Source organism: Hyaena hyaena, unplaced genomic scaffold (assembly GCF_003009895.1).
Source record: "Hyaena hyaena isolate Hyena2069 unplaced genomic scaffold, ASM300989v1 scaffold_82, whole genome shotgun sequence".
Taxonomy (NCBI): domain Eukaryota; kingdom Metazoa; phylum Chordata; class Mammalia; order Carnivora; family Hyaenidae; genus Hyaena; species Hyaena hyaena.
In genome coordinates this window covers 1490012-1502530 of record NW_024080713.1, presented here as the reverse complement: position 1 = coordinate 1502530, position 12519 = coordinate 1490012, and the positions used below count along the sequence as shown (strand labels likewise).

The following is a 12519-nucleotide window of genomic DNA, read 5'->3' as shown; positions in this document are numbered from 1 at the left end:
AAAAATAATCAGAACAGTGAAGGCACTGAAAACTAGTGAAGGAGCAGACACATTACAAGCTTTCAAAAACATGAAAGCCATGAAGGTGACAAATAATTAGGTTATGAATGGACTCAAAGGTAGAATTAGGACCAATGGGGTGGAGAGCACCTAGATTTGGCTTGGTGCACAGAAGAACTTTCTGATACTATAATAAAATAAGTTTCTGACCACTGGAAGCCTTCAAAGTTAGTTAATTACTTGGTGGGGTTTTAGGGGAGAAGAATCCAGCAAAACGTGGATGACTACACAAAAAAACTCTAAGTTTACATGTACTCCTGTGATTCTTTCCCAGTCTTTGTAATGTAGGCACAAATAAATCTGTATAGATCCAACTCAGTAATAAGAAAACTGAGTTATGAATCTGTCAGATATTTGTTGGGGGCAAAGTTTTATCAGCTGTGGAACTGAAGTTAATTTACCAGTCCAGGAATCTATGCCTTAGAAAACATTCTTATCTAGCCTTATCACCTGCTGAAAAGTAATTTTTTTCAAGAGCTCCAATACGTCTTTAAAAACCTCCTATGGTTATTCAATACATAAAATAAGAGTATAAAGCAACTAATATGCAAAAGTCCCAAACAGAAACTAATCTCTTCACAGGTAATAAAACTCCAGATACAGGTATTATTGTTCCTCCTCTTACCTGGACATTAAGATGTAACTTCTTTAGACGTTTTACCAGTGTTTCTTTATTGCATGGCACAAAAGCTTCAAGATGGGAGTAGACACCACTACGAATGACAGGGCCTAGTTCCTGTAGCTGTAACTCAATGCTGAACAAAAACAACAACAAATAAATAGTACAGAATTTCATTTAGGTACTAATACATAAGCAGGGAGGTAAAAGCAGCGACTCTTTCTTGTTTTATCTTTCCATGATTTCCTAGGCAGTATTTTTCAAGGAAAAAAATATACAGAGAATTTATATAAACCCAAGTAGCCTGGTGAATAATTTTTTTGATGAACAGGGACAAAGCCTACATTTTTGGGTAAAGCATAGATACTCCATTATTAATCAAAAGCTCATTTCCTCAAAGAGATATTCACATCTCCTCTCCCTGCCACCACAATTGCTAAGCTACAGAGACATATAGTTTCAATGAGTTCTTAGAATATTTTTTCCTTGGAGGTGTCTGAAAGAATTGCAGATTCAGAAGAGGTAAAGCTCTGCTGGCTACATATACAGACTGTTTTATCCATCTGTCTCCCTTGTTATGCTTGCCTTGCACAAACTAGATATTTAATAGTTTAATTTATTCCAATTCTTTGGTTCCTGTTTCCATTTATAAATTAGTTTTGTAGACCAAAAGTAAATTGTTATATGGGTATTTAGCCTAATAGTTATTTAAAGAAAAAGAAGGAAAAGAATTTTAACAGCCACCATATATTCAGTTGGACAAGTCTACCAAGAAATAACTGAGGCTTCTTCCAAGATGGAAGACACTGTATCTGGCAGATGCTATTGTAGGAATGTAGGAACGGATGTTTATTTGAAGGCCAAGACTTAACTGGGGCTCATGGTAACAAACTATGTCCAAACCATCATATTCTATTATAGGAGAAGATACAGGAAGATTTAATAAATAATTCTCCTAAGATGAATGCGAAGATTCAATTAACAGCTTTTGGGTAAGAAAGAAACCCTGCCTATCAAATATGTCCATCACTTATAAGATACACTACAAATTTCAAAAACAATGAAACGTGGAAAACTATGCTCTTAGCATTGGCAAGAGAAAATTCTTGGTATTAGAGAAGTCAAACATAATATACAAATGAAAAAAATGTTTAGGTTCTATAAGAACCAGAGGTCAAATGCAGAGGATCATACGGGAAACGACCATTACTGTCATGAGTTCTGTGTATAAACATTTGGTTAAATAAATTATGTGTAGAGCTTTATTAAAGGTTTAGACTCTGGGTAGGAGGCTTCCTGGCTTGCCCTATTATTAAAGGGTAGTTGAGGCTGAAAATAAAATAAAACTCCAAGTAGTAAGAGATTTTAATTAAGAATAGACTGACTCAGTGACATATAAAAATTAGTGGTTTCCAAAGAGGGGGAAACTAAAAAACAGGAAGAGCTGACTCCCTGCTCCTAAGCCTATACCAGATAAAAATTAAAGACCATATTAACTCTTAAGGCTACAGACTATACAGGTCTATCACAAATATATACAAATTCCTACTTGAGAGTAGTAGATTTTATGCACACATCTCTCATACATTTAATATTTTTTCTAAGAATTACAATCTTCTAAGGTCTAAGAAGTATCTGGAGATGACTAAAAACACATGGCAATGAAAGTTTGAATTTCAGGTATTTTCACATTTTAGAAAAATAAAGGTTCTCCCGAAGCAATGAACTTTCCTGAACCTGACCTCTTCTCTCCACCATATTTCTTTCCTTTTCTCTCCTTCTTTAAGTCTAACCCTAAAGCAGATATCCATGCATGAATGTTACAATGAATGGTTCTCAAACCTCTGATAATAAATTATAAGCATGAGATCACTATAGGCTCTAAATGGACAAAAATATACTGAGACCATTTGCTGGTAATACACTGGAGACAAACACTGGATTTTCTAAGTAAGTAAGGTTGAAACCCACTTTTATATCCCTATCTTTACAAGGCACTCATATGCCTCTGAAGAAGCCTCAAACAAACACAACATAGGAATCCATAGCTGAAGCAATGGCCAACTTTATAAAAAAGACTCTTCTCGCTCAGGAATGCTTAGTCTTACCTATATTTTCACATCAAGTTCTAGAAATACAGTCATTTCACCATAACTGATACATAAATATATGTTCCTATCTCATCAACTCTTTTTTAATTTTTAAAAAAATTTTTTAATGTTTTATTTATTTCTGAGTGAGAAAGAGACAGCATGAGCAGGGGAGAGTAAGAGAGGGAGACACAGAATCTGAAACCAGCTCCAGGCTTTGAGCTAGCTGTCAGCACAGAACCCAACGCAGGGCTCGAACCCACGAACCGCGAGATCATGACCTGAGCCCAAGTCGGACGCTTAACTGACTGAGCCACCCAGGCGCCCCTCAACTCCCTCTTTTTTTTTTTTTTTTTTTTTAAACAGGCTCCAGGCTCTTAGCTAGCTGCCAGCACAGAGCCCGACGCAGGGCCCAAACCCATGAACCATGAAATCAAGACCTGAGCCGAAGTCAGACGCTTAACCAACTGAGCCACCCAGGTGCCCCAACAACTCCCTCAATTTAATAATTGTTTTTTTAAGTAACCTCTACACCCAATGTGGAGCTTAGGATCTTGACCCCGAGATCAAGTCACAGGCTCCATCAACTAAGCCAGCCAGGCACCCTTCGCCTTCTTTTAAAAAACAGAATACAGGGGCTCCTGGGTGGCTCAGTCAGTTAAGTGTCCAACTTTGGCTCAGGTCATGATCTTGTGGTTCCTGAGTTCAAGCCCCGCGATGAGGTCTCTGTTAACAGCATGGAGCCTGCTTTGGATCCTCTGTCTCCCTCTCTCTCTGCCCCTCCCTGGCCCATGCTCTGTCTAAAAAACAAACATTAAAAAAAAAAAAAAAAGAATACATATCTTATTCAGTTTAAAAACACTAGTAAAAGAAAACCCGACTAATTAAGTCCAAATGAATTCAGAATCTACTAAAATTTCTTGAATTTTTCCTTAAATACTTCAGATATCCTACCAATACGATCCATATAACAGAACCACTGAAACTAGTAACTGAAGAAAGACTTAAGGAGTAGTAACCCAAACTCAAAATCGAAAATAACTCTTATTTTATAGCAAGAACTCAAAAGCCTTTTGAGGGATGTAGATCCCTCCTTCCCTGAACGACCTTATTCAGATGGGCTGGTTCTAGTGTTACCTACAGAAGGCCTGGTGTGGCATAGGTTAAAGATGTTGTTCTGGGGTGCCTGGGTGGCTTAGTCGGTTAAGTGTCCGACTTTCGCCTAGGTCATGATCTCGCGGTTCGTGGGTTCGAGCCCCGCGTCAGGCTCTGTGCTGACTGCCAGCTCAGAGCCTGGAGCCTGTTTCAGTCTGTGACTCTCTCTCTCTCTGACCCTCCCCTGCTCACACTGTCTCTCTCTCTCTCCTAGAAATAAATAAAACATAAAAAAAAAAATTAAAAAAAAAAAAGATGTTGTTCCAAGTTTGTTTTTCCAAAGGCAAAGTAACCCCTCAAGAGAGTAAGGAGAGCTGTGGCAGAGGATCAACCCCTTCACTTTGGTAACCTTTCTTTATGTCAGAGAAGGTGAGACCAACATAAAGACCAATTGATAAGTCTATTCATACTGAGATTCAAAAGCCAATACTCACTCATGAGTTCCTTAAAGCAGTATCTAACAATGAGATGGCAGACAGGGCTCATTGCAAGTGTCCACTGGGATTGTAGTACCTGCCTAGAGCATATGTTGAACAGAACTCAGGTTGGATTGAGATCATAGGCAAAGAGTATCAAGATTTTATTAGCAATGTCTGCTTGAGGTAAAGGAGGAAATAGGAAAGATAAAGTCAGCATGTTGTATATTTACTGATCCAAGTCAAACTTAATTAGGTAAAAAGAAAAAGTGTTCCCTATTCCAATAAACTTACCTCCCTTTCTCCCCATCATAAAGAAGCAATGATGAGGTAGAGCCAATACAAGTGGATAATTTCATGGAAATTTACTACACAAAATAATCATATACCATATGACCTTAGAAGATCAACTCAGTACAAAGAAATCAGGGATGTTTAGGAAAGTGGAAAAAGAGGCATAAATAAGTGACTACAAAAGAAAAAAATAGACTGAGCACTAGGGCTTGTAGAACTGGAAGAACACTCTGTGAAATAACAATAGGGCTCTGAGAAACGAGAGGATTTAAGACAAACATGGAGGGATTAAGAGAAGTCTGCTGGGGGTGGTGGGGGTGCCTGGCTGGCTCAGTTGGTAGAGCATGTGACTCTTGCTCTCGGGGTCATGAGTTCGACTCCCACATTGGGTGTAGAGATTACTTAAAAAAAAAAAGAAGAAGAAGAAGAAACAAAGAAAGAAAGAAAAAGAAAGATAGAAGCCTGTTAATGGAATGTTGATATTCTGCTTATTTGAGATGTTAGGTCCCAAGGATGGTCCTTTGTTTCTCTCAGGAGAGAAAAAGATGGTCCTTCTTACAGAAGAGTAAAATAATAAACAATGGTCTCAGTCACAGGAAAAGGACCTGTGCTAGTAAACACAGGGCTCTCAAGTGGGAAGAAAAAGAAGAGCTAGTCAGATTCCTGACTATGGAATCTGGGACGGCTCTGATGAATAATGGTTATACTCTTTATTGAATCTGGGGTAAAAAGGGAGCCAGGTAAAAGGATCTGGCGCAGACAGGAAGCATTTGCTGTGCTTCCAGACAGACAGAATCAATCTGAAAATCCCTGGCTAAAATGAAGAGCAGGAACAAGAAATGCCTGTCACTACACCAGCAGCACACTAGGTTATGTGTTTCATGAGTCCGTGGGGGACCAAAAAGATTTTTTAAGTATTCCAGGAGAAAGAGAGATTGTACTTCATTAAAACAGTTATCAAAACAAACCAATCCATCATCCTTTATATGAGAAACTACCTTCATTGTATATTTAAAAGACAGGCCTCCCACACAGTACTGGAAATACTGATGGTTTCTTTGTATATAACACTACTGAACCTCTAAGAACAGGCACACATCGTTTTCGTGAAAGAGGAGGAAAATTTGCTGTTTCTCCACGATTGTTTTTTTGTCGAGTTCTGCTTGCAATTAATTACACACTCAACTTCTATAACTAATGGTCAAAATTTACAATCCATTTGTTCTATAAGGACAACTTATTTGACCACAATTGAGGACCTACAGCTTTGTTAGTATCAAACTCCAGCTGAGAGTAAAAACTGTCAGGAACTTAAATACAATCTGTCACAAACTTAAATACAATCTGTATCATATGGTGGCCTTCGGCCTGGCCCCCCCTCCCCCCTTTCTCTTCTCCACATTGCCTCTCTCCTACCTCACAACCAGAATTTCTCCTTTAAACCATACTTTCCATTTATCTACAAATGTTTGTATGAATTATATTAACCTTGCTAGATACCAACGGATATTTTTCCCAAGTCTGAATGAAAGTAGAAGGAAAATTATACCAAATTTAATATGAACATTCAGAGCTGTTCCAGAAAGACACTTTCATAGAGTGTGACCAAAAAAATATATTTAAATCTAAAATAATATTCAACCTATAAAGTTGTAATCAGCTATATTTTTAAACAAATTCGTCAAGTTTAAATAATTTTTCAGGTTTTTTTTAATCGAAGAAAAGAATTACTTACTCCAGAAGAATATTATTCATATCCTGTGTAAAGAATTTTTTCCTTCCTTCTTCATCAAAAAGTTTGGCAGCCTAGAGAAACATAAGATTGTCAATATTGCTTTCAATAAACACATTATTTGTTTCCATATCTATTTAGGAAAGAATAAGCCTCTTGAGGGTGAGGTGACTATGATTTAATTCACTTTGTTTCCTCCGTACCCAGTTTAGTACCTGACATGAGTAGGCAGTGTTGAAACAAATTTAGCATATGTACCACTGTTTCCTATTATATCTGTATTTAATTTTTCTCAATCTTTATAAATTAACAGAATCATACATACAAGACTTTTTAAGAAATTTTTTGTTTTTGGGAGAGGGAGAGGGAGAGAGAGAGAGAGAGTGAGAGAGAGAGAGAGAGAGAGAGAGAGAGCAAGCAAGTGCGTGAGCGGAGGAGGGGCAGACACAGAATCCGAAGGAGCCTCCAGATTCTGAGCTGTCAGTACAGAGCCTGATGCGGGGCCTGAACCCATGAACCGCGAGATCATGACCTGAGCTGAAGTCAGATGCTCTACCGACTGAGCCACTCAGGCACCCCAAACACAAGACTTTTTAGTGTGTTGGGTATCTTGTGTATTTGACTATCCACTGGTTTATTAATTACTGCTGTGATCTCCAACATAACAGAAAGCAGAAGTCTCACTTTCTACAGACACCGACTACAGATCTGTCTGATATTCTCTCTGTTACACTCACTATCATGTTTAAGCCTCACAACAGCCAATGACATTGGTATGACAGCCCCCATTATACAAACAACGAACCTGAATCTGTCAGGGGTTACATGGCGTGCCCCCAAATCACACTACTTAATAAGTGGTGCATCCAGGGCTCACCCCACAAGCTCTCCGACTTCAACTGGGCAACATGAGCACACTGTGCAAAGAGACTTAGACACTGGCTTCCTGCAGCCAGTTTAGGTTCTACCCTTATCATGAACAACAAAAAAACACAGCTAAGGTTATTATCAAGGAATAAGCAGAAATTAGTGCCATGAGCTTAAGAACAGTATTTTTTTTTTTTTACAAATAGTTTATTGTCAAATTAGTTTCCACATAACACTCAGTGCTCATCCCCACAAGTGTCCTCCTCCATGCCCATCCCCCCCTCCCCCCCACATCCATCAGTCCTCAGTTTCTGTCAGCAAGAATAGTATTTTCATCATTACTGTCACCTCAACCAGGTGACCAGAAACCAACGATACACACTAAGACACTCTACCATAAGCAAAATTTACTGGGAAAACCACAAAGGATATGGTTGAGATCTATGAGATGTTAAACATCAAGAAATCTGATCTAATAATCTGAGCAAGCCATATGCTGACCGTGTCAACCCATCAAGTTATTTGACAATTTTACATGCAATAAACAGAAGAAAATTTCTAAGGCGTGCCTCAGTATTTCTTAGAAAGAATAAAAGCTGTGTATATGCAGCGGGCAGAAATACATGAAAGCAATAAGGAAAACTAAATGTCATGAAAGAAAATTTAAAAAAGTCAAGAAGTTGAACAGTGGGAGAATATTGCAAAGTAAGAAAAGAGTCCTAAGAAACAACTCCTTATCACACAGACATAAGCATTTAAGCCAAGGATGAAATCTCACCTCCTAAAGAAAAAATACCACCTTATATTTCTTTTTTTCATTTATTTTGAGAAGAGAGAACCCATGCACAAGAGGGGGAGGGGCAGAGAGAGAGCGAGACAGAGAATCCCACGTGGGCTCCACGCTCTCAGTGCAGAGCCCAGCCACAGGGCTTGCATTCATGAAGTGTGAGATCACGACCTGAGCTAAAATCAAGAGTTGGATGCCTAATCGACTGAGCCACCAGGCATGCCTCCATCTCATATTTCAAATTAAAAATAGAAGTCATAGATACCAGTAAGTGATATCAAACTTCTTATTGATGATTCTCTACCAAGAGAGCAGATATACTAACCCTGGCAGGGCTACTACAGACACAGAGAATAATTTTTGGTATATAAGACAAAGCTTTTACAAGATTGTAACACACTCATTACTAATCAATTTTATTTTGTTTATTAAGTGAGAATGAACGGCATATAACATAGCACAGAGACTGCCTGTTATGGAGCTCCATGGTTCCGCCTCTGAATCATGGCTCAGATACCTAAAGCATTTAAACCTTTTGAACCTTTATTTCCTCATCTATTAAATGGAACACTACCTACCTCACTGGATTGGGGGAGGACAGACTGCACAGTAGGTAAAGAACACCAAGCCCAATCACAGTGCTGCCTCCTGAATCGTAACCGCTATGGGAGACCTGGCAGCATGGCGCTCAGTTCAGGGTACAAGTTTTGCTAAATAAACAGCAGCTATTGTTATTAATTACATCTTGAAAAATGTGGATCACATCACTAAGCATTTTTTAAAATTTAGAAGAAACTAAAGATTTTAGGAATGGGCAAAATGAGAGACCAAAAAGCCCAGACTGTAGTTAAATTTCAGCTCCATCACTTAATAGTTGTGTGGACCTGACCACGCTATAACCTACCTCAAATTTCTTAACCATAAAAAAGAAAGAAAACCTATATTTTCTATACAAAGTAGCTAAAAAGATTAAATTAAAAATCTGTTTATTACTGAAACTATAGAAATTGTAAACTTTTCAAAAAATAAGCACAGAAAACAGCTCAAGAACGAAAACAAAGGAGGAAATAAAAGAACAGAATAAAAAAGAAAATGGCAAAGATCAATTATATAATTATAACAAATGTAAGAAGTTAAAATTATTTGTTAAAAGAAAAAAGACTCAAATGAGGTCAATAAACAAATTTCCATTTATACGCTATCTTAGAAAGAGCTAAACTAAAGAAAATTAAAGAGGTCGAAGGTAAATGATAAGAAAAGCTATATACTATGTAAAAATAAGAGAGTCCACGGTAAATCAGACAAAGCTAAATTCAAGGTGAAAGGCATTAACAGCATAAAAAGTCACCTTAAAATGATAATGACCACAAAGAAGATCTAGCTATCAAGAATTTTATGGGTCTGGGGCGCCTGGGTGGCTCAGTCAGTTAAGTGTCCGACTTCGGCTGAGGTCATGGTCTCACAGTTTGTGGGTTCAAGCCCTGCATCGGGTTCTAGGCTGACAGCTCAGAGCCTGGAGCCTGCTTCAGATTCTGTGTCTCCCTCTCTCTCTCAAAAATAAATAAACTATTAAAAAAAATTTTTTAAAGAATTTTATGGGTCAAACAACAGCACAAAAATGAACAAGGCAAAAACTATGGTAAATACAAGTTATAACCTAAGAAACACTGGCAATCAGGGCACCTGGGTGGCTCAGTCGGTTAAGCACGAAATTTTCTTCCTCTCTCCCCTGGTCACGCTCTCTCTCTCAAAATAAATAAAGTAACACTTTAACAGGCAATTACAATTAGGTCACAACTCCAGAAGAAACGCTAAAGAATAAAACAGAAAAAATAACAGAATTGCTAAATAAAATCTGTGGGCCAGTTACTGAAAAAATCAGATAAATCTAATATTTCCCTAACCAGATATTTAAATTTGAGGAAAAGTTATGAGAAATAAATACAATATAAACATAATTAATACATTTTAAAACATGACTTAAATAAGATTACACTAATCCTTGGAGAAAGAAGCAAGTTGTAGAACAGTCCATACATTACAATCCCATTAATTATTTTTTATAATAATATAACATTTGCGAATTCATGTATTAAAATCCAAAAAAATACATAGTAAATAGTAGTTATCTCTGCTGGCGGTGGGGAATGAATGTCAGATAATAGGGGATCTTTCCCTACGTATAAAATACACTTTTGGTGTTTCGGGTTTTTAATTTATCTGTTTAGTAATCTCCACAACCAACATGGGGCTTAAGCTCCCAACCCCAAGATCAGGAGTTGCATGCTTTTCTGACTGAGCCAGTCAGGTGCTCCTGAAATACATTTTGTAATGTGTGTTTTATTGTTGTAGTCAGGAAAAAAAAGGGGGACTAAAATATGGCATGGGTTCAAATAAACATGCTAAAGTAATCAATAAGAGCATTTTAAGCTAGATTTGGAATGTTATTTTAAGTCCAAATACTCTCTCTGTGAGATTAATTGGATAAGTGTGATGACATTTATCTGGATTTGCAGCTAGTTAAACAAGGATTACGAATCCAAGTCGATCTAGAGAGGTATCTAAGGCGACATGCTAAACACTCAGCTCTCAAGTCTGTCCTACTGGGAACACAGTGCATGCTTACAAAAGGTGCTGATTAGCTGGAAAGGATTAGTTGGAAAAATCAATTATAAAATAACCAGATGTCAGTATAGTTCAGATCACGTTCAGGTACACCCATGCAATGTTACTACTTGCTCCTACGTTCCCTCCGCTTTTACATGACTTCTTTACCATAAAAATTGTATTTATGAAACCTATGCTGAAAACTAGAAGTTGAAATGAAATAATAAAACAACCACCCATATCATGCTATAACTATAGTTATACATACTTCTACTTAAAATCAAAGGCTTATAAATATAGCCAATGCCTGAAAGGAAATACAGAAAATTAAAAATTGTTTATATGGGTGTTGGGACCGTAGGTTCTTATTTTTGCCTTATAAAATGCACTTATTGTTATGTTTGTGCAGCAAAAAAGAAACAAGGGAATTATACTTACTACACGGAGGTCTTCAATGCGTTTTTCAAGGAGGACAGGCAGACCCTCTGGGAGTGTGGGCACCACCTTGGGCATAATCTGAGAGGCATAGGTTGGCTGGGTGGTGTTTCCATTCTCTCCCCCTGACTCAGAGAGGGGGCTACCATCAGAAGCAGCATCCAATAATCTGTCAAAGTCGAAATCATCTAGCATCTCTAGGGCATTTTCAGCTTCCTGAAACAGTTCATGTTCATTTGTGCCAACAAAAATGGGGAGGTCCGGATCAGCACTGTTCAGATTTAAGTCCGAGACATCATTTCCCAATGCTACAGCAGCGGAGGGAGTTTTATTCAGAGAGGAGGTTGCTAAGTTCATTGGGACTTTGGGGTTAGGCTCCTTCTTTAATGCATCCTTCTCTTTCTGAAATTTTCGTATCATGGCAGCTAGAGAAAGAGAATCTTTATAACGTTTCTTCTTTTTTTCAGACTTGTGTGAATTTAGAGCCACAACTCTGTGAAGAAAAAAGGGACCAGTTAGGCTATGTAGAATTTTAAAGTTTAAAGCCCGTGTATATAAGCAGGCACAGATAATCAAAATGATCATTTGATAGGTGGGAAAGCAAATTTCTTCTTACATTATCCTTTTACAACATCACCTTCATCCTCATCTGGACTCATTGGGGAAAGGTCAAAAGGTAAACGGCCATCAGAGTAAAGAAAACAAAAGTACAAAAGTCAACAGAAAGAAATAAAACTGAAGGTAACTCAGGATTATTAAAGTCTATGAAGTCAAACTTACTACTCTTTTTGGAATGTTCACGTTCTTTAGCAAATGTATAAAGTAGTCACCTAAAGAATTAACCAAGTAAAGGGGCGCCTGGGTGGCTCAGTCGGTTAAGCATCCGACTTTGGCTCAGTTCATGATCTCACAGTTCGTGGGTTTGAGCCCTGCATCTGGCTCTGTGCTGACAGCTATCTCAGAGCCTGGAGCCTGTTTCAGATTCTGTATCTCCCTCTCTCTCTGACCCTACCCTGCTCACGCTGTGTCTCCCTCTCTCAGAATAAATAAAACATTAAAAAAAAAAAAAGAATTAACCAAGTAAAAAAATGCACTTATGAGCCACGTGGGTGGCTCAGTTGGTTGAGGGTCTGACTAGATTTCAGCTCAGGTCATGAACTCAAGGTCATGGGATCGAGCCCTGACTCCCGCTCTGTGCTGGGGGTGGAGCCTGCTTAAGATTCTCTCTCTCCCTCTGCTCCTCCCCTGCTTATGTGGGAGTATGTGCAAATGCAAGAAAGAAGGAAGGAAGGAAGAAAGGAGGGAGGGAGGGAGGGAGGGAGGGAGGGAAGGAAGGAAGGAAGGAAGGAAGGAAGGAAGGAAGGAAGGAAGGAAGGAAGGAAGGAAGGGGGAGGGAGGGAAAGGAAGGGAAGGGAGGGGTCCGCGCGGCCGTGCGGAGGAGCGGCGCGGGTGGGGGC

General features: G+C 38.5%; 1 protein-coding gene across 2 annotated transcripts in view; it reads right to left on the bottom strand.

Moving 5' to 3' along the window:
• UBN2 (ubinuclein 2) overlaps window positions 1–12519 on the bottom strand; it is a 66982-nt gene that overhangs the window by 22915 nt on the left and 31548 nt on the right. For both annotated transcript variants that reach the window (XM_039234039.1, XM_039234040.1), the window contains exons 6-8: window positions 11066–11555; window positions 6370–6440; window positions 686–815 (exon numbers count right to left, since the gene is read on the bottom strand). In XM_039234039.1, coding sequence (XP_039089970.1) covers window positions 686–815; window positions 6370–6440; window positions 11066–11555 — 691 coding nt within the window. The remainder of the gene's footprint in view (window positions 1–685; window positions 816–6369; window positions 6441–11065; window positions 11556–12519) is intronic.